Raw genomic sequence first — 24,467 nt, 5'->3', positions numbered from 1 at the left:
AAATTGTAGTTTCGAAAAATCAAACATATTTCAAATATTGGGTATGAGTTGAATCCTAAACAAGGATAGAATAAGCTTGTTATACTCTTTACTCTCATATGATACTCTAACTTAACACATTGATTTGATCAATCTCAAGCCTCCTATACTGATTCTTATGTCCTTGGATGTTTTACATGAAAGTATATATGGAATTTGAGGTGCAACTTAGACACACACCTTTTCATTGTACTCGTTCGCTTCACACAACCATTTTAAACCGCATAATTTTCTCCAATGTGTTCAAAATATCGTATTTTATTTCCATCCATGTACACTAATGAGACTCTCTTCAAAACTCATATGAAGATAATTAATTTCAGTTATGGAAATCTTAGCTTTCATTACTCCATAGTTTTAGTGACTAAACTTATCCTATCACTTTGGATTATCATAAATACATGATAATATTCATATAGATTATACAACTTATACATGATAATATTCATACAGATTACACATGGTTGATATCAAGCCAAATTATACAACTTATACATCATATGTATGAAAAGTAACACAACAGCCTTAACTGCAAATTATACAAGTATACACCATGTTAGATGGTAAGATATATAATATAATGTATATACACATGGTGTGGAACTTGTATTGAAATCCCTATAATGATCGGGATCGAGAAGCGAATCGAATCATATGAAATTATCAATGAGCTAGAAATCATAAAAATCATAAGTATAATGGGCTGAGCCATCCGAATAATCCAAACCTTATAAGTCTCTAGTAAAATCACAAAATGACCCCTCGTAACCCAATAGACCCATTTTAGGGATCAGCGACTTACCCATTCAGTGACTTTGGCATTGAACGTTCCCCAAGTGGATACTGTCGGATCAGCTGAATTCAATAACAGACGCCCGTTAGCATTCCAGCCTTCCTTCGCCTTACATGGGCACGTAACTTTCCGGCTAAGGAATGGGAAATTATCCGAATAAGTAGACCACATTCGGATTGATCAAACCGAATATCCAAATAAGAATTCAGATCGGTTTTTTTTGGTTTGGTTTTCTAAACACCCGGGAGTGAAGCGTCATTTGGTCAGGCAAACCCTCGCTAAAACCTTATTCGGCTTTCCTCTATTCGTAACCCTAACAACATTTCACAATCATCATCAATGGCGTCTCGATACCGTTCAATTTCAAGACCAGCTTCCACAATATTCAAATCCATGGCTACTCCTTCACCCAAACCCACTTCAATTCCATCTTTAGCTCCTCGTTCAACTCCATCAACATCTTTAACCAGGTAATTTTCAATTCCATTATTAGGGCTTCTAGCTTCTATATGTATAGTAATGTTATGATCATATGGTTGTAGTTTTTATCATAATTAGTTTCTCTATTATCAAAGATATGAAAGTTGATATTTTGGATGCAATTTCATGAAGTGTTTTTGTCACAGGTCATTTCCTCGAATAGGTTGTGTGCAATCTCTGTTGCCGTTACACACGGCGGTGTCCTCTGCTCGGCTGACGTCTTGTCTCGGGATCGACTCGAAAGGGTCAAGGTCTTTGTCTCAGGGTATGCTTTCCAGTGCCAACCCGGGAGTTTGATATTTTCTCTCTTATGTTTATCTGTAAGCAAGCATACTACTTTGTTTTATTTTGTTAAGAGTAACATAGTTGATTTTAAGTTGTTGCTTAGGCTGTATACTTGTTTCAATATACATCTAAAAGCTGAATGTTGGAACTCCAATAGTGCCACAATAATACAGTATTCTCTTCTTGGCTGAACGGGTGCTTTAATTATTTTTGCGGTTTGCCCTGTAGTTCATTCCGGAATTACCCTTTAGCAAATTAGTAATCTTTAGAAATGTTACACACTTATTTAGTGATATGATGCGCCTATAGCTGGTTAGGAATCAGGATGTGTGCTAAGCTTAACTTGAACTCGATATAATAAAGACTAGTAGATTAAGGTTATAGGCTAGTTTAGGTTTTGCATGATTGTGAAATTTGTATCTTGTAATTCTGTTTTATGTCATGACTCTAGTCTTGTTAAGTTAGGTATGTATGGATGTATGACAAGTGACACATCCAAGTTTCTTAGATTTTTCAGTTAGTGGTCTTATATCTTGCGTAATTTTGCTTTCTTTTACTGGACTGTAGCAGTTCTCAAACTAGTTCTATGCTCTAATAATGCCTTAGAAATTTGGAATAATGGGGAAATAAAATCAATATTTGGAATAGGAAACATGCATATTAGAGGTGGGGCAGTGTACATTTATTTGAGTTAACTGCGTTTTCTCGAAAACAATTGTAAAATACTTGAATAGCTTTTACTAGAGTGACAAACTGAGAGAACAAGCCTTTTATCGTGAACTAGTTGGATTGGATGTAAATGGAGCCGAAAGAGATAATACAATTATTTAACCAATGTCTCCTAGGGTTCGAGGACATGAATATTGTTTTATGCACTCATGTATGAGTCCAATTTTTTAGGTAACGTGTTGGTTAACTAGGCATGCGGCATGCCAATGAATATTGTTATTTGCACTCATGATCTGATTTACGATCCTACTGTATTTTAGTTTTTTGATAATGATCTTTAACACTCATAGAGTCACTGATCTCGAGGTTGGCTCGTTTGACTTAATAGAGCTGGAGTTTGTTTTGATCTATATATCTAAGGCTCTTGCTCAGCTAGTTAGAAAGTTTCCTGGCTTGAGCTTGGCTTTTTTATTGTTTACTATTTTTTTAATTATATTTTTATATGTATTTTAATTACTTTTCTACATACTTATAATTTTACATATTCGTATACAGTAATTTATATTATTTAGTTATTTGGATTTTAATTATTTGTATAATAACATTTATTATCTAAGATATATCTATTATAACTAATAGAAATAATTATATTTATATAAATAATATGCATGCTTTGGCTCATGAACCTAGTTAAGCTTGGTACATGAAGCCCAGGCTCGTTTATTAAACGAGCTTCAGTTTAGATTTGAGCATGGGCTGGAACTCATTTAAGCTTTGTTCTATTTGAGCGTTTTTTTGAGACAATCTCGAGTAGTTCACGAACGGCTTAGCTCGTTTACACACTTAGCAATCATCACTCGCCATTTCTTGTTAAGTTTCAGTTTCTTTTTTTTAATAAATATTATGGAAACCGATGTGTTTTGGTCATCAAATGATTTGACTTTCTCTTTGGGTCCGCTTTTATCCAGAATTTCAACTTTTTTCAGGAATAATGAGCTCAAAAGACAACATGATTAATAGCAGCTGAGATGCAAACATTATAAACATTACCGAATTAAAGGCTAAAGTGCTAAACACTTTTGAATTAGTAATAAATAACCTTACCTTTTTCAGTTTTAAAGAACCAATGCACCTAACCTTTTAGGTTCACTATTTTGTCAATAAACAACCTTCAGTAACACAATTAGCATAACTATGGTTGAAGTTTGTTTGTTGTTGTAATAGTGAAAATTAAAAATCTTGGACCGTTGGTTGTTCAAAACTTAAAATAGTTAGATTCTATATAGCTATATTCTGTAGTGTTTAGTTTCATAACTCCGCAATGTTTTCAAAGTTTGCTAGCTCTGTTTGTTGGACCCAGTATTCTTAACAAAAGTAAAATATTTGTTGGGTAAAGATAAAATGGACTGATCCAATGGATTTTTTATTGGTTTAGTGAATTGCTTTAAAACTTCACAAGATTCTTATGCTGTTGCTAATCTTGTTTCCTGTCTTAATTTCTTTCAAATGGTCATGTTTAATCCTGAGTCCTGACTGATGCTTTTTTTCTTTTTTTTTCAGAGATGGGTCTCAGTGTGCCTCGATAAAGAAGGTTGATACACGAACGAGGACATTTTAATTTACAAGACTTTCTAGCAACAGTTTCATATAACCCTTGCAACACTTGAGTTCTTAAAACATTCGCTATTTCAATTGTGGTCAGAGTTCATAATATTTATCGTTTCATTTTCGAAAATCTTGTTAATTTTTGCTTGTTGAATATGGAATCTTGTGAAGATTTAAAATTGAAATGTCCCATGGTCTTTTTGTTGGAATATGTTATTGGATTTACAAGTGATCCGGTCTATTTGTTTGATTTTGGACAAGTCATGTTTGTGGGGTGGAAAGATTAGTTGGGTTGGCTGGTTGGGCATGGTAATGGGTTAAAACGAGTAATTTTACCCGGTTTAATTTGACCCTTAATTTCTTTTTTATATTTTAACAAGATATGTATGCAGCATATAGTATAATGAATTGATGATAATAGATGTTCATGGTTCAGTTCGTTCGCTTTTGAAAAAAACTTTAGCCAAACTTCTAACTACAATCTTGGAAAGATACAGAACGGACTGGCTTTTTTTTTTTTTTTTACTATTTAGCTTAGCAGTATTAGACAAAATAAATATAAAGAAATGAAAAGCACAGTTTTGTACAGTATTTAATTTTTAGAAGATAAGGATTTTTCATAACTCGTTATAAAAGTGATTACCTCGATTGTGATTTAAAAAACTACTAGGATATATAGACAGTAGATATCATTTTCGTCCAAAGTTCATTCATCATGATCAAGTATATATAATTGGAGTATGACATGTATTCGTATTCTATTAAACTTTCTATTCAAACATCAATTGTGTACCTTTTTGATACCATAATGTACGATTAATCAAGGGGCAATGTAATGATAAACACGTGATTACCATCTAATCTCTTAGGTTGAATCTTGTTTACACTGGTTTTTACAATAACCTTGGGAAAACTACTAGACCCGCACAAGTTGTAATTTGGTCCCGTTGATTAACAGGACGCTAATTAGCAGGACATCGCCGGGATCTCATGGGTTTTCCAATTGATAGTTCTTGTGGTTATAGATAAAAAAACAACAATGAATCTCTTTGATATCATAATCATATTTTCATTCCAAACTATCAGATAATCAGACCCAGGGACGAAATGGGGTCGCCTGATACTCATGAATTTTTTATATATAGTATATCAAACCAAAACCCGAGCACACCACTAAGGTTTTATTTGCAGCGGCAACAATGACGAATTAATAGAGATTAAAACCAAAAGTGATATAGGGTGTGATGGTTAATACACCGTACTTTAACCTTGTTTGAATAATACTAGGTTCTAAGTTTTTAAAGTAGTATTATCTAAACCAATCTAAACTTAAAAAGTATATAATTAAGTTGATTAATTTTCAGCACAAAAAGTAATGACACCCTTTGTGCGATGTTAGATATGCAAATAATCACTTTTGAGTGTTTGGATATAATATACCTTGAAATAATCTTATTTATCATACGGACAATTATATGTGGCTATATCAAGAGTTGCTAGCAGACATGTATATTATCTTTTCAAGAGTTGCAAGCAGATATAGACTAAAGATTTTGTTTTTTGACAAATAATGTATACCGACCAATCCAATCACAAATGTAGTGTACAAGGAAGTTTTTACTTATTTGTAACATATATGTGTAATCTTCGTTATGTAACTTTATTGTAAATTGTAATTGCATTAACAATATATGATCATTTTATTGATTGTATTTCACTTGATAGTTAAAGTTTAAAATTTTCATGAATTACTTGTTTAATGCATGAGCCTTAAACTAGTTTAACTTAAAATAGTGAGATACTTTGACTAAAAATTGATCAATGAATTTATATTTATACTAGCTTATATCATGTGTGTCACACGGGTTGAAAAAAATGTTTTTTAAACATATTAATAAATATAATATGTTGAATTTTAAAAAACAAATAAATATGTAAGCATGTAACTTAAATATGGCATACAAAATGAAAAAATATTTAAAAAATTATTACAAACTTCTAAATACTTATTTGTATACAACATTTGACGTTGCATTTGAAACACTGATGTGAAAACCCGCAAAATAAAACGATTTATTAAATTCCATAATCGAGATTAAAACATGTTTAAACTGGATTATGTGATATTTAAGACTCGTAAGTAAATAATATTATTTTATTCTTAGAATAAATGAAATATATTCAATGGAAAACACGTGCAAAGTCTTATCAAATAGAGGAATTTTGGGGAAAAGTTATGAAGAAACGAACGTTTTTGTTTAAACGTGGGAAAACTCAACCCGACATTTGAGAAAGTGTCCAGGGGTGAATCCATTTGAATATTTTAGAGGATCGAAAAACGAGATTGCAGGCGAAAACGTGGCCCAATTCTAAGTTATAACGAAGCTGGAAATGCAAATTAATATTTTCGAACACGGTCGTTTAAGCACATGTACCGATGAGCTTATAAAAGTTGATATTGTCTCCGTGTTTGAGGTTTTAGCATTTAGATAAAATAAATCAAATAGACACCATAAGTTTGGATGAGTTGTTTTTGGGAAAAACAACACTAGTTTTATTAAGTTCGGAATAACACGGAACCGACATTGGGTAACAATCGTCAATAACTTATTAACGGAAATAATAAGCTAACAGGAAACTTAAAGTCAAGAACAAAATAAATATTTTGACGAAATATATTTGGAAAATATAGCGTCATTTGTAGTAGCGGGTTCGTTAAAGCGAGTAACCGAAACGCGATCGTAAAACTCGTTTCAAACCGCACCTATATAAGGTGGGTCACCCCACTTTTCATTCATTTAACATCATAATTTCTGAAATCTAGAGAGAGAGAGAGTTGAGAGAAGGCAGATAATTCCGGTGGTGGTCCGGCGGTGGTGCGTGGCGGTCCGGCGATGGCCGGTGGTGGTCCGGCGCGGTGGTCAGGCGGCGGACAAAGCCCGTCTTCTACCCGGAACCATTTTTTGACGTCCCGAACGCGATGGTAAGCTCCGTTTGTCCTAAATCTAAGCTTAAGTTTGTTAAAAAAACCGGTTTAATATCTGGACAGATTGTAATAGTTTTGCATGTCCGCAAAGATCAGTCTATAACTAAAGATCTAACTGTCCGATCATCTTGATATTTTTACAGAGAGTTAATAACCCATAAATAATCATTTTTAATGGTGGAGATGAAGATCTGAGTTGCTTAAGCTGGGTTTCTAAACCCGTTTTAGTGTTCAGCTCACTGGCCGGATTCTGAAAACACGGCTCTGAAGAAATGTAGATCCCCGGAGATCTGACCATCGGATCGAGCTGAAGTTTTTGGTGAACCTTCCTAACATATATCTCTTGGATTCCACTGATGGGATCGATGATCAGATGTTTAGATGGTGAGTTATAAGCTTCGTAAGTTACTGGTCAGATTATAGAACGAAAATAGTTACTTAAAATGAGTTGCATGTAGGTTTTGAGGTGTCGTATGGACGATCCGAGACCGGAGAAACGTTCGTAACACAAAAACGAACGCGTTGACATATCCGGATCGCATTGCATGTGGGTTTTGAGTAGATTTCTAGACTCGAACCGTACACGAGGAGGTATATCTTTTATATATCTAAGTGTTGGAAAAGATAGCTAATGAGAGATTGATATAAAAATTGTTATCAGAATTAACTTGGACAATGAAAATCTTGTTAATAATTATTAGAAAACCGTTAGTTAATATCGAGTGTTAAAAATGGTACAATCGAGACTTGGACGATTTCGTGTAAATTTATGATATAAGAATATACACACGATATTTGGACTGAAATAGTTTATCCGGATAGTGACCACAATTAATATTACAAATAAATATATACTTTTAGAATATGTAAACTTTTATATAAAATATGAAAACAAAGTTTTTATATTAAGAATATTAATATAACACGTTTCGGAATAAATAATAATAACGATTATATAATGTTTTGTTAAGAAAGTGGTATATAATATATTTGTTAGAATTCAAACACGCGTCTATTAATAAAAGAATATTATATTTTAAAATATATATATATAATTTTATTAAATAACGTCCAAGTGTAGTTTCGAAATCATATATTAGTTTTACAACGATTATTTGAAACTACGATGTTCCAATATATTCATAAGATATTTTAAAACATTCGATTCAGTTATGATTTTTCCAAAACAATAAAAGTTTGTAATTTAGTTATTAAAATTATAATAAATAAGATACGTGAGGATAAATAAATTAAATTATGATAGGATTTTGTATGTATGTTTATGTGTTAATATACTTGGTATTAAACATAGGAATCCGGTTATCATTTGGATGACTATTAATAAGATCTTGACGTTGATTAACATATTATCACACTTGAATGTTATTTGAGCTGAGACAAAAGTGAGTTTTCTCGTAAATCCCCACTTTAAATATTTTAATGAGTTATAAATGTTTTTGGGGGAAAAGTATGTAAAGAAAAGGGCTATATATTTTACAAATTATGTTAAATGGGATGAGTCATTATGAAAGGAAAAGTCGTTAACCTAGAGAGAAAGGGCCTAAAAATATCGGTAGATCTATCGGGGCGACGCCCCCCACTCTTCCAGTCGCTCTGGTTGAAAAGGTGGGAATATTTTGATTTTGGTATGTATCAAGTTTATCATATTGATAGTCATACATGTGTTGTACTCTTTGCTCGTTTACAACTAACACGTTTTGTTAAAGAAATATATAGCTATGTTTGGAAAATGGAAATTAAATTCCCATTGAAAAGAATGCTGAATAATGAACATTACCATTGAAAAGAATGGTGAATAATGAAAATTATTTTTTTTATCATTGATAAGAATGATGAATAAATGGGAGTAAAGTCGAGAACTGTTACATCCCAGTTTTCTTTTATTAATTGAGAAACTCACCAACATTTGTGTTGACAAAATTATTTTAACATACTTTTCAGGTAAATGAAGAAAATGAATGCTTCGTGAAGGATTCGGGAAAATGGTGTTGTACGTTTGAATGAATGATAGTTGGACTTGTAATTTAAAATAGAACTGTGCATGTTTGACACGTGTAAAACTCTGATATTTAATAAAGTCCAACTAATGGTTCATTGTTTTTGAATATGATTGGCTGAACACCGTCTGTCACCGCCCAGATTAACAAAATTAAGTCTTCCGTTGCCAAGTTAACGATTTTGGGTGTGACAATTGACATCACTATCTAGGATAGTAATCGCAAGGCCATTTCGTCTTACAACTCTTGATAATACGATATTCAGTGAAGCATTTGTAAAAGCTGGTTTTACAAATTAAGAAAAGACGGATTCCATATTTGAAAGTGTAAACCTTTTACCTTGAAAATATATATCACATGGAAGAGACCGTGATTACTTGTCTAATGAAAAAGAAAAAAGGTAACTAAAGACAATACATTCAAAATGTGAATGACTTCACATGTTTTTTACTTTATAACATACTTCAAAGTTGGAAAGTATTTATTTCTTATTAAAACTTATATCAAGCACGTACAATTCTATAAATTAAGGGTATTGGTAATTCTCTATTTTAACGCAATAATTAACTGAATAATTGATAGTTAAGTATAAGTAAAAAATAATAAAATTACCATATTAAGATATAAAATATAAAGTCTGGTATCACATATCGTTCACATGTAAAAGTATCAAATTACCAACTAAGTTTAAATTAGCAGTGTTTATTAACTCTCTTACTACATTTACATTTAAAAAAAGTTCAAATAAATTAGGGTGGATTAGGGGGGGGGGGGGGGTGCACTTGCTAATTTATAAAAAATAACTGCAATGAAATAAACAGAATGAGTGAAAATTATCAAAGATATCTTATTATATATCTTGTTTTCTTCACTCCTCCAATAATGTTGCAATAGTAAATCTCTTAGTTTGATAGACCTGAAAATTACAAAATAAAAAAAGAACATTGGTCCTTTATAATTAAGGTCAAATAAGATATCTTTATTATTATATAAGATCAGATGTTTATGACTATTTCAATAAATAAACAAACTGAATTTGAAAGTTTGAAATATATGTGTTTAAAGGTACAAAAAAGAACATTGGTGTTATTCATAGACTCGTAAGCAGGGAACCATATATATATTGTTATAATCTTATTAGCTATTCATACCAAAGTAACCAACCACCATTTTTATGCTTATGAATACCAGTCTGATCATCTGTGTTTGTTATCACACTGCTCTTTTGCAAAAAGAAGTCCAATGATCATGACATATCACTTTCTTGACCTTGTTTGACTTTGTTTTTCTACCAATTATTGGATTACCTTAACATTGATAGCTCTTTTTTCGAGTTCATAAATTTTTGATGGAGATGTTGAAAATGTGTATTTGTCTCAATAGTTGACCACTATTTCATATTTCAAAAAGTTAGAAACTTAAAAAGACACTTTAATAGATTTTTGGTCCTTTATAATTAGGTCAGATAAGATATCTTTATCATTTTATAAGATCAAATGTTAATGACTATTTCAATAAATAGAAAAACTGAATTTGAAAGTTTGAAATATATGTGTTTAAAAGTCACAAAATAAAAAAGAACATTGGTGTTATCCATAGACTCGTAAGCAGTGAACCATAAATATTGTTATAATCTTATTAGTTATTCATACCAAAGTAGCCAACCACCATTTAATTGCTTACGAACAATACCAGTCTGATCATCTGTGTTTGTTATAACACTACCCTTTTGAAAAAAGAAGTCCAATGATCATGACATATCACTTTCATGACCTTGTTTGACTTTGTTTTTCTACCAATTATAGAATTACCTTAACATTGTTGGCTCTTTTTTCGAGTTCCTAATTGTTTGATGAAAATATTGAAATGTGTATTTGTCTCAATAGTTGACCGCTATTTCAAATTTAAAAAAGTTAGAAACTTAAAAAGACACTTTTATAGATTTTTGGTCATTTAATTAAGGTCAAATAAGATATATTTATCATTATCATTCTATAAGATAAAACGTTAATGACTATTCAATGAATAAAAAAGCTGAATTTGAAAGTTTGAAATATATGTGTTTAAAAGTTATTTTAAGCAAGACTGTGTGAAGTCTTTTGGGTAGAGACTTGTGTAACAACTCGGACTTTTCATAATTAATATATTTATTTAAACCCGACCCGTTTTACGTTCGATAAATTTCACCAATAAAATATCGCGGTTATCGAATTATTATTATTATTATTATTATTAATTCTTATCATATTTATTTAATATTAATATATATATATATATATATATGTATATATATATATATATATATGTATATATATATATATATATAACTTTCAAGGATATGCATTTGGTACCCTTATCTATACTTTTACCCCTAAATGTTTCCACCTCTAATCTGTAAGGACTAAACTGCAATACCTATTATATTGCAACCCTTTAACCCAATTACCCATCTATCAGACCCGAATACCCAAACCCGTCTACCCGTTTTGTTTTCTTGAGGCTTAATTCTCGTCCTATTATTGGAATTGAATTGTGTGAATCATTCCTTAAGTATAAACGATCATCACCGACAACTTAATTTTGTTAACACAATCAAGTTAATTCGTTTTACCTAAATAACCTAGCCAACATCAACACAAACACGTTATACATAGAAAAATTCATATAAATCCGATTAAACCCGCAATTAGCATCTATATACCATCGCAATCTAAACCCCCACACCTAATTGTACTATAACGACCACATAGTCTGTGTTCTGACTATTGTTAATGCCGACGTAGCCCGTTACGGTTATACATTGTAACGAACACCAAATTTCAATTAAACCTATATATTTGATCCTTACTCCAGCGCTGTCAATAACCCCTTATTTAATTAGAGTATAATCGATGTTTATATCGTGTTCCTGATCTTCGCTAGGCCGGCTCTGTTCGTTCTTAATTGACCACCTTTCAAGCATCATCCGAGGTAATTGATTATATATTTATGATCGTCGTTCTTCATACTACAATAACCCTAATGTTAATTGGATTAACAATTAACGGTTTGATCGATTTGATTTTAGAATTCATAATCTATAAGGATTTTCCTTCTGTCCTATTTATGTTTAATCGTTTCTGTTTTTACAACAAATTGCTTGTCATCTCAGTTGGCCAGTGTTGGAACGTTAAATCTTGGATGGTTGTGGGGACGTGGGTTTGATCCCCCACCAGCCCGTTTTTGTTAGATATTTGAATTTTAATCAATTTATCTTATATAAATCATTAAGTAATCGATTGATTTATAATCAATATATTAATAAATCAATCTATTTATAGGACCGGCATAAACCGAATTATTAACCGATCCTATTTCCCGAGCTTTGGTTAAAACAATATATACGAATATATATATATATATATATATATATATATATATATTCTAGTTATTTGTTAAAAGTTTTTAATTTATTTAAAAAGGGTTTTAACTTAATATATTCATACATATAAAATATATATCACGTTAATCTACGTATTTAAAAATATAGTCTAAGTATTATATAAAAGAAAGCTATATTATTGATAAAAATATGTATATATATATATACACACAAAAATACAAAAGAGAAACTTTATATATATTTATGTGCTTTAACGAGCTTATAATTTTCTTAGCTGTATTTTATTCATATAATATTTTTATATAATATATTAAATATTATAATATACTTTTGAACGGATTAGTAAACTAATAATATTTTAAAGATGTGTTTTACTTATCTGATATTATAATTTACTTTATTTGTAATTTAACAAAACTAATAATATTTCATATAATATCTTTATATAAAATAAAATATTATATTAATATATAACTTGACTTAATAGCTTTATAATAATTATCGACCTCATTTATCCGATCTAGTTCATTAACTTAGCGTATCTACGTATTCTTTTTCCTTATTTGGTTTTATCGTCAACGCGCGTGATCCGCTTTCGTTATTTTTTTAGTGTTACCTATTCACTTTTGTTCGTCTATCGAGGTGAGTACCACATTCCCCTCTTTTTACTCGTTTTCATACTGTTTTGGGGACATATGCGTAAAACTTATATTTCTCATATATACTTATACTCAAAACTGCAACTATTGTCTTATGTGTTAACAACTTACACCTTACTTGTTTATGTGCTTACATGCTTTACGTGAACCGCATTCGGAGAGGTCCAACATAATCTCATAATAGTATTATCATACGTCATTCGTTATAGCCTTTGTGCTTCTCGACATCTCAGTTATACTTGCTCATTTGGTTAATTTGTTATTCTCATATGACTTGTTGTAGCTACGTATTTTATTATACATACTATATGTACAACTAAACTGGTGTGTTGCTCACTCAACATGTGATGTTGACAAAATTCTATTTTATACGCATATGCAGGTTATCGTAGAAACTTAATGCAGGTTGATGAAGACTTAGTGAAGAATTTAAGTTAGAAAATAATTAAATCAAGATCTTGTATTGTTGTATGTTTATGGATTATGCATTTGTTGAATTCGATTTATTTGAAAATTTAATTAAATTAATAGATATTGTCATTTAAATGTTGCATGATAGTCACCTTTGAAAAGCTGTGAGCAATCAGTTCGCCCCGACATTTCCGCCGTAGGTTGGGGTGTGACAGATTGGTATCAGAGCCAAAAATTTAAGATATGTCGTTAGTGGTGCCTTAGTAACATGCTTAGGAGCCTCATACGTGCTTATTTGTTTACCTGATGTGTTCTATTTGATTGTTTACAGCTTATGTAATTACTTGCTAGATTAAATACTTATTTAATGTTTATTTTATTTGTCATGCACACACACAACTCCGAAGCTATGCTTCACTCTCAATATATTTTATTACACCGAGACCATGTCTCATCCTCAAAATATTTTTATAACTCTGAGGCTACGCCTCAACCTCAAAATATTTCTATTTAGTTTTATTAAATTGTTTTTTTTTATTATCAGAAATTTTCTTGAGAATTTCTTAGCTTTGTTTTTGCTTAACGTTCATCGTAATCGGCTGAACGGTTACACCCTTTATTGCGTTTTATTGTTTTTAAAATGTCTAGTCGGGTGTAAACCCCATGGGACGCCATGGACAAGCCAACTATGCATTTGCACAATTCGTTATACTTGCGGTATTTTGTTGTAAAATTATCATCCGTTATGATACACAAGGTGTTTCAACTACTTATGTTTGAGTTCGTTTATTCGTTATTTAGTTTGGTCTGTTAAATCGCCATGTAACGCTCATGGGCTGACAAACTTAATTGATTCATTGAATCCGTTAATTAAGTTGGGCCATTCAAATTGTCATGTAACGCTCATGGGAAGCCAACTTACACGTTTGTTTTGGTTTTGGTATGCTAAAAAGTGGGGAAACAAAATGCTATGGAAAGCTCATGGGAAACCCAACACATCGAAGAACATTCGTTATTTGTTTATTTGTTTGTTTATTTGATTTTATACGAAATGATTTATGACTTGATTTAATTACTCAATTATTCTATTATTCAATTATGCAATTTATCAATTCTTTACTTACTAAATCATTTTTGAATCAAGATCTATTGATTCGATCTATTCATATACTCAACATTCTTATTCTCCTGATCGGATACAAATTCTCCATTTATCAAAACCCGGTTATCATAATCCAATCAAAACAATTTACACTCTATCAATTTTCACATATTCATCTGATCACGTTATTATAATATCAATACCTCCAGTGATTTAAATGATATAGCACAATTCAATACTCATGATATCATATACATAAACCATTAAATATATTTTAAGCATTCAACCTCAAATTCTAATTCATTAAAAACATATTAAACTTTGATAAAACTTTTCTCTCATCAAATCAACTTATCGATTATCGATTTAGATTCTAACTTATCCTTAACTTGTAAATAAAAATTAACATAACATATCTAAGTTTCGTTTTACACAATAACTCATATGAAATCTAAACAATTATCCAATTTCCTCATTAAATCACATCTTTATTAATCATAGAATGTTTTTTTCAACATCAGCCAACATCAATTATTTATTCTCTATAACCGCCTCATGAACACATGTTTAGTCAAGGAGATAGCTCCTGCGATCTCTAAAATATAAACTCAATTTCTAACACGTAAATACAATCAACTAAATCTTGTTCATTAAACTAAATTGTTGGTAATTTTGATCCATTTACCCCTACTCATTCTTATGATAATAATAATAACAAACGCAAGTCTAAACATAAACTATGTGCCATTAATCAAATTAGCAACCAATCTCAACAAAATCATAGCGTCTCAATCAAGAAACTTTACGTCAAAATCCACTCGTTACGCTTCACTTGCCACTATCACTATTCAATTTAACCCTCATATCATTTTGTACCCCATGTAATCGTTCGATTATCTTGTTAATACTTTCCACGTATCACAAGACGTTCCACAATTGTCTATGGCACCAAATTCTAAAGCCTATGCTACGACGTTTTCTCCAATTTCATACCTTTCTACCTATAATTACTAACTATGTAAGTCTTAATCACCTACGCCATGTGTGTTCTCTATCCAATCGTATTCAACAAGCTAAAAAATTCCAAACTTTTTTATTAAACCCTACTTTGCAACCTAATCAAAATTTTATAGATCTAATTAATCAAGTTATGTTAAAACAGATAAATTAAATCAATCATAACTAAGTTTATCAAAGAAGATGTTTTTGTCATTTTATCTAAACATATTTTATCTTTCTAGGTTGTTCATATAACAAATATTTATTTAATCTTTGAATTTAATTTTTTTTATTCTAATAGCTTTTTGATTTTTAGTGATTATGCTCATACAATAAAATCTATCTTTTCAAAATACAACTTTCTATAATACTGTACTCCTAGTTTATTTCCTGACCTCTCATTTAATAACTATTTACGCAATGTATCCCCTCATCTTATAAACTTTTACTTTTAATCCTCATGACGCAATTCCTCTTACTTCATAAGACAACATTGTTATCTCCACATAATTAAACATTTTACTATTATTATGATTTCCTCAATTTATCCTTCATCTTATAAATCCTCATTTTTGATCGCTAGAATGTCTCATTCAAGAACCCACCGTCATCCTCGACATCAATCGTTTGGTTCTCACAACCACCGTATAGCTACTTGTATAGCCAAAGAGTTAACTGCTACAATCCCGAGGATAGTGACCCAAATCCAAAACATCAATGCAACCAATTCAACTTTTCCCACTAATACATCTGCTGGTGACTACAAACCATCCACCTCGACTCATCCACACAACAAGAGATGTAAGAACATCGCTGCAACAAATCCTACCCACCTGCAAGTCTCCTCAAACAAGAAACCTTACCTCGGTCCTTTTCTGCTATGCTCCATTTGAACCGTCATCACCCGGTTAAATCCCTATGCCGTCGCTGCATCCAATGTAACTGTTATGGCCATCTTGCTAACACCTGCTGTGTCCCGCTGATGTGATGAAAACAGTCAATTAAATATTAACTAAACTAAACAAGTAATAAAAACTAGACTTAAGACTCAACTACACAATACACCGGCAAGTGAGTCGGTCAATTGTACTAAAGCTAAGTAAGTCCGGAATATGGAACCCACATGACTCTATAAATTACGTTAATTAACTAATTAGACTCGATTTACGACACGACTATTTATTATTAATGTTTAAAGGGGGGTTTTTACACTAGGATTTAACTAAGAAAGCAAATAAACAAGTAAACAAGAAATAAGCTATTAAACACAAGATCGAAACCAATCAGAGGAGGAATCTACCTAGGTAAGAATCCCATGTATCAACAATCATCAAGCAATGGACAAATAACATGATATGGAAGCTGATTTCTAAACGTATTCATCTAACAAACCCTAAAGGACCCTCAATCGCATCAAGTAAAATCCTAAAGAATGAATATTAGATTATTAAGCAATCAGTTATATTGATTTCCTCACGGTTATCAAATATGGTTAATTAATAGTATCTAAAGCAAGTAATCTCATGAAACACTAAACCCTAGATAACTTGATAGGCTAAACACGACATCATGAACAAGGATCCACACACTGAGCAAGGATATTGTCACTATCTATCCAAACATGCAATTGACGAAGACACATGAACAACTCCTCACCTTACAGCTATTAGAATTTAGCAGAACATTCAAAACCCTAACCAACAATCAACTAACTTCTATGATCTAATGGGCCCATTCAATCACAATAATCAAAACACAAAGTAATGATTAAACATAAACCCTAAATCTAAAGAACACAATCAAGAGATATAAGATCTATGTGAAGCAATAGTTAATAATCAATCAATATAATAAACATTCATATGCATGCATCATGGAAGCAAAATCAAGTCTTTTACTATTAAAATAACGAAACCATAATCAAACAATTGTCCAAAGCAAGAATCAAATCAACACATGTTCATCAAACCTAGGTAGACATGAAGTCTAGCCTAGAATCATTATTAAAAACAATCCTAAACAAGTATTAAAAACAAAGAGAAACATCATGAAAGATAATGAACAAGAACAAAGATAAAGAATGAGATAACCCTTCTTAATCAATCCTTGAACAATTGTATGAAAGCTCTATGATCTCTCTCTTCCTATCCTCCAAAAACAACTTGAAAACCTTGGAAACACTCTTGAAATCGGCTGCACTTGTTGTTAGAATCGGCTAGGATATAAAGATGTATATATAGAACGCATAATGGGATTGGACTTGCAAAAACATGTGACCAGGAAGCCCTAGGCGCCGCGCGGAGGGAATGGCCTCACCCAGTCGTGCACGGCGGCGCTCTCTAGGAGGGAATTTTTGTATTTTTTATTATTTTGCTATATTTATTGCTAAATCATGCTAGATTTCTTCCTTGAACTCCAAGCAACTATAGGAACCTTCTAGGCCTTCTTTTCCTTGACTTACAAACCACCATCTAGATGAAAACAAATCAAAACTCTAAGTGAACTAATCATGTAACCGGTGAAGATCAAAACGAACATAAACTTCTTATGAAATGATAGAAAGAATTAGAACTTAACATGCAAGACATCAAACGAGTTAAAACATGATAATTCTATAATACTTGACTCAAAACCTTAAATAATAAAAGATAAACAAAACTCGAACTAAAACGAACTCAAAACATTAAATAAACATAACTTTACACGGGATTCGATATGTATAAATACATGTATATCAAATATCCCCACACTTACTCTTTTTTCGTCCCTGAAAAAGTCTTATGCAGTTGGATTAGAATCGGAAAATTATAGTCTAACAAACATATAGGTTAATTTTTAAAGCTTAGAAGAATGCTGATGTGTAGTAAAACACACTTACTTTCCTTATGATTTTATCATGGTTTTTATGCTTATTTGTTTATTTTATGAAAGTATTGGGGGCTAAGTGCAATAATTTACAAAGTTTAAATGTTAATTGTAGGTTTATGAAAGATGGTGAAAAAAGAGTCAATTTGGAAGATTCTAGAGGACTTGTTGGTCAAGTTTTAAAGCTACAACTCAAGGCCCAACCCAAGCCCACAAGTTAGAAGCCTTGTATAATATTATATTAAGATAATTAATTGAGATTCCAGCCATTATTCAACCAACAAACCCGAAATAAAGATAAAAAAACCCTAAACCCTAGTTTCTTCTACTGTTCCAATCGGAACAACTGTAGCAGCAAGAAAAAAGAGAAAAAAGGGCGGCTGAGGTGGCTGTGGCGGCTGGAGAGGAAGGAGAACATCAAGGGGCATCTTGTGCAGCTGCTAGGCATCTTATACATCATAAATCTCAGCCATAAACCCTAAGTAATTGTCCTTAAACTTTGGTTATTGTTCAAGAACCCTAACTTTGTTGAATTAATCTTTTACTTTGGATTGTTTTGCAAGTGATTGATAGTTTGACTTGTGATTGATTGTGTTTGAATCTTGAATGAATTTGATCATGTTTAAGTTGATGTTTGTGATGTTTTTCTTAAGTATACATGGCTGTCCAAAATCTATGAGTAGCTAAACTTGCTTGTTTTGCCTAGGATAGATGATTGTTGAGTAGTTTAGACTTGTTTAATGGATTGTTAATGTTCAAGACTTGAATTATTGATGTAAAGTTTAACTAAACCATAAATTAGATTGTGTGTCATGGCTGTGTTTTATGTTTTATTACTTATAATCCTCTTGCATTAGTTAATTGAATTAGTTTTGATTAATCGATTGCTTGTTAGACTCTTGACTTGGTGTTTAGGGTTTATTTGCGGGGTGTACAACCGTAGGGATAAGTGGGTAATATAAATAATCTAAAATCAGTTAAAATACACCTTCTTTGAGACCGAGAGGTGATAAGAAGTAATATTGTCTCGTTGCTTTTACTTGTTAGAATTAAGACCGCGCGAGAGCGGGTTTTTGTCTTGTCGAGTTTGAGTGTTTATGTGCAATTAGTTGGTTTAATTTGGGTTAAGTTAAATTGTTCCTCTATCCTTGGTGACATAGTATTTGTCTCCATTAGGATAGTGTGTCGATGAGACCGAGAGGAGAGTCGACATTTATTTGAACACGTTAATAATTGTTTTTCCGGTTTATTCTTTAAAATCAACTAAGATAAGTTAGAGATTGTTAGAGAGACTGAGAGGTAATTTGACTTTCTTAAACAAGTTTTAGTTGTGTCATCTTTTATAACCGGCGTCGTGAATTTTTTCAATCCGTTGTCTTGTTATTTCTGTCAACATGATTCATTCCTAGGTAGACGTCTTTATATATTGAATTTAAACCAAAGTTTTCAAAGTTTTGTCAAAAGTTTTCATTCAGTTAAGTTAAGTAGTTAAATTAAATTCTAAAATAAATCAATTAAATATTTTGGTGAGTCTTGGTTAAAGTTTAGTAATTATAAACGTTTTCACGTGTCTTCGAGTTCGATATCCGGATTTTTTTCATCTGTGCTATACGCGACCGGTACACTTGCCATTTGTGTGAACTAGGATAGATTGTTTGGTTTTTAAAGCTTAGTTGTGACTTGTGTTTTATTTATATATATATTTTCGCACATCAAATGCAAAAACCGCGATCACCGATATTGTTGTCCACTTAAACCCATGCCTTAATCTTTACCGGGACAAATAAGATCCGACAATAATAGTACTTAGTGGTTTACACAATTAAGACCCGCTTATTTTCAGCTTTTACTGGACCAGACCACCCCAACTTGAGTTAAACCTCAAAATTAACAGATTTAAAACTTTTGTTGCTCTATTTTTTTCATGAATAGTTAAGACGATCAAGGGTATTGTTTATCCACCTAAGCTTAAGCATAAAAGTCTACCAAGCAGCCATTAGATACGATTAAGGTTCAATTAATTAATAGCTAGTGTTTCCCACAACATGACATACCCCCGTTATCAAGCAATACCCCAAATCCATCACCATAGGTGAGCATGCAAAATTTCATCTGTAGGGCTTACATGTAGTGTGTCCCTTGTGGTCCGTTTCTTAATGGTAATGAGACGCGAGCAAGGGGACCTCACATGGCTAACAGCGTGGATGATCAAGTCTGTAGTGAATTTGTACTTTTGTGATCATGTTTAAAGACTTATAAAGGTTTGCTCTTTTTGGCTTTATTTTAAATATCCATAACCCCACTTAGGAATTGTGAATACCTAGATGAATAGATTACATACAGACCCATGGTCTCCGGACCCGAAGCATCCCATCAATACAAGATTTAAGGTTATAAAACCATACGCCGATGAGGTGTAAAACACTAAACTAGCAGTTTTAAGATTTATATCACAGGCTACACGACATACTCTAACGTTAAACCTACCCAAGCATCATATGATAACGTATTCAGATTTTAAAACTTATAATATTTCCACTTTTTCATACCAATAATTGAGGCTTGAGTATGGCCCGACCTTTCATTACATATTTTCCACGGACAAAACGCTTTACCCACAAAATATTTCCGTTTTAACCATTTTATCAAATTTGTCCTTTCATTTTCAAGGCTGAGCCTACCGACACATCCCAAGTTAAGTGTTTTTTCTTTTATTTATCTCATATTATTAGTAGTTTGAAAAACCGATTTCCCGATAAATATCATCATTTCCCACTTTAACGCAAAAAACTAAATTCAAGCGACATTTTTTAAAACATTTTTTTCAAATTTTTAATAATTTATTTTTTTTAAAACAAAATCAAGACTCAAATATCCTATCCCCACACTTAAATTTTGCATTATCCTCAATGCAAGGATAAGGACGACTTAAAAAAAAAATAAAATAAAACCGGCCTACAAAAACTAAGACTCTAAAAATTATAAAAACAAAATAAAAAGTTAATATGCTAGATAATGGAAAAGACGTAGTTGATAATATGCGAATGAAACATGATGCTAGAGTCTTCTTCCATGAATGCCCTCCAACTACGAACATGCTCAACAATGGTAACTCCTTCTCTCACACATGAACGTAAGCGGCCAAACAAAACAAACATATCTAATAATCTATCTTATCAAAACTGATAGATATTAAGCAATTAAAGTATTTCACCAATAAATATATAAAATATAATAATCAGGAGCAAATAAATAAGCATGAAGTATACGGCTCCACTGCTACTCCATCCCCACACTTTTCTTTTTCAATAAATTCTTCCTTGGGGATCGTCTCTCTAGCTCATACAATCTCTCTTTTACCTAGAAAAACTCAAAAACGCAAAAACAACAACGAACTACAAAATACTACGTTAGCGACTCGATGACTCAACAAAACTAAGAAAATAAAAACTAAACTAAAGTAAAATCTACAAACTCTACACTTGAGTTTTCACTCAAGAACCTATGCTATGCGAATCACGTGGTGGACCGAGTGGAGCTTCCTCCACCTCGGTAGAACTCCAATGCCCTCAAGGATATCGAATCACGATCCGACCATTCGTCAATCTTGGTCTTCTTCTTTTTAACACCACGAATTTTCTCAAACTTACGCTTTCCACCACCTCTTTCTCCAACACACTTCACCATTTCCTGAGAGCTAGAAACCGCTCGCTCCTTCCCCACACTTAAACTTACAGAAAGGGAATCGTCAAGACTAGGGCCCATGCCCGAGATAAATGATTCTATCGAGTAAACTGGGTGACATGGATCAATAAGACCGTCTTGACCACTCGGATGTCTCATGGACTTAGCCAAATAAGTGGCACTATCATCACCGGCTCTAAGAGTAATTTTACCTTCAAACACGTCAATGACCGCCCTAGCAGTACGTAGGAATGGACGACCTAAAATGATAGGAACTCTCTCGTCGGCCTCCATATCTAAAACAACAAAATCTACGGGGAAAACCAAATTATCTACCTTAACGAGCAAATTCTCTACGACACCTCTGGGATACTTAACGGAACGATCGGCTAACGACAATGTCATACGAGTAGGGGTGAGCTCTCCTAGGTATAGCTTTTCATACAAAGAATATGGCATAAGGTTTATACTAGCTCCTAGATCGGCTAATGCTTGACACGTCTTATCACTTCCGAAAAGGCATGGAATGGAAAAAACACCGGGGTCGGGTAATTTCTCCGGAACTTTATTGAGCACTACTGCGGAACATTCTCCATTTAGGGGCACAGTCGACATCTCCTCCAACTTATCCTTTCTTTTAAGAAGGTCTTTCAAAAATTTGGCGTACTTAGGCATATGCTGAAGAACTTCGACAAACGGGAGATTAACATTCAATTGGATAAATATACTAAGAAAATGCCCGTAATCTTTCTTATACTTTTGATTCTATAGACGAGCGGGATATGGGACATAGGCTAAGTCAATGGTGTGTGGTGGTGGCTGGACTCCAACCGACTTCTTATCGATGTTTTTCTTAACTTGCGGCTCTATGATTGGTGTTGTATTTTGTGACTTACTTGGAGCATCTACCTCTATCTCCTCATCTATCAACTCATCGTCCCTATCTTCCCTAATTTCTCTACTAACTACCTCCGGACCAAAAACCCTACCACTACGAGTGGAGATGGCGTTCAATTGAGCAGCCGGATTAGTTTGAGGGATACCCAAAAACTGACCTGGGGGCCTTTCTTCTAAACGACGAGCAATATCACCAACAGTCCTTTGAATATCGAGAATAGAAGATTGTTGATTCTTGAAGAGCAAATCGTGTTCGGCTAACTTTTTTTGTGTAACTTGATCTCTATCCAAGATTAGCTTCATCATCTCTTCCAAACGCCCAAGTCCACCGTTCGAATCCTGCACATTATTTGGAACATTAGTACCATCGGTGTTATTATTATTATAATACTGACCTTGTCCTTGATTATATGAATTTTGAAATCCAGGTGGTGCACCCGACGGACGCCAATTAGCATTATTCTGATTCGGGTTCTTGTAAGTGTTCCAATTCTGATTATTGGTGTTGTAATTATTGGGAAACCTAGTCTAACCAGCAACGAAATCGACTTGTTGATTCATCACCAGACACTCTAACGTACCATGTCCACCTCTATAAAACTCACATCTGTCCACCTTAGCCTTCAGCTCCTTAACCTCTTTAGTTAGTGATTCCAAAGCAGCAGCCACACTAGTATCCAGATTAACCTGGTGTACACCTCGAGCAGATGAGGATGTACTGCTGACGGGAGTGGAATTCCTGCGATGTGGCTCTTTGACAAGGTCCGATTGAGCGAAACTCTCAAACATCTCGTTACATTCGGCGACATTCTTCCTGGCCAGTAGACTTCCTCCCGCGGCCGTGTCGAACCGAACTTGGGTTTCATAGTTCAACCCATTGTAAAATTTCTCCACGAGAGCCCATGGTGTGAGACCATTCTGTGAGTATCGAGACAGCAAGCTCTGAAAACGCTCCCAAGCATGACAATATCGCTCCCCCGGTTCCATGTGAAACGAGTGAATCTGATCGCGAAGAATAACCGCTTTAGCCGGTGGGAAGTATCTCTTAATAAATGCAGAACGCAGTGCTTCCCAAGTGGTGAACGTGCCAGGCGGCTGAGTATCAAGCCAAGTAGCTGCTTTACCTGCAAGTGAAAATGGAAACAGATGTAAGAAAATAGCATCTTCGGTAGCGCCTTGTAAATTAAAAGTTTTAAGAACGCGGTAAAGTCGGTTAATGTGAGCCGGTGCATCCTTGTCATCACGCCCCATGAACTGATTAGTTTGAACGATGTTGTTCATGACGTATGACGGAATTTGCCACGAGTTGGGATTGTTGATTGCGGGAGCGACGATGCATGACTGGTTTCCGGTTAAACTATCGAAGGCTTGAGCAGCAATTGTTCTGTCGTCGGCCCTTTGAACGTCTGGTTGACTTCTCGGACTTTCTGGTGGTGAACTGTGCGGTGACGATTTTTGTGAAGAAGTAGCTTCTGACGGTGGTTTCTCTGCTGACGAGCTGGTCTCGATCTTGAACAGAGAAAAATCCAGATTTACCGGTGGTGGTCCTGGCGAACGAAGATGTGGCATAAACCTGAAATCGCAACATACCAA

The 24,467-nt window shown here is 33.1% G+C and overlaps 1 protein-coding gene across 1 annotated transcript; it reads left to right on the top strand.

The window, feature by feature from the left end:
• Nucleotides 1-1,142: 1,142 nt before the first annotated feature.
• On the top strand, nucleotides 1,143-4,161 carry LOC143637659 (protein NONRESPONDING TO OXYLIPINS 2, mitochondrial-like). The gene is made up of 3 exons (XM_077104998.1): nucleotides 1,143-1,302; nucleotides 1,459-1,577; nucleotides 3,827-4,161. The coding sequence occupies exons 1-3, from the start codon at nucleotides 1,172-1,174 to the stop codon at nucleotides 3,850-3,852; spliced, it is 276 nt and encodes a 91-aa protein (XP_076961113.1). The 5' UTR covers nucleotides 1,143-1,171; the 3' UTR covers nucleotides 3,853-4,161.
• The last annotated feature ends 20,306 nt before the right edge of the window (nucleotides 4,162-24,467 follow it).

The sequence above is a fragment of the Bidens hawaiensis genome, unplaced genomic scaffold, assembly GCF_021521415.1.
Source record: "Bidens hawaiensis isolate Kalapana, Puna unplaced genomic scaffold, B.hawaiensis_p1.1 tig00008375_1, whole genome shotgun sequence".
NCBI classification, from domain to species: domain Eukaryota; kingdom Viridiplantae; phylum Streptophyta; class Magnoliopsida; order Asterales; family Asteraceae; genus Bidens; species Bidens hawaiensis.
The sequence above is the reverse complement of the archived record's forward strand: the minus strand, read 5'-3'. Positions and strand labels throughout refer to the sequence as shown.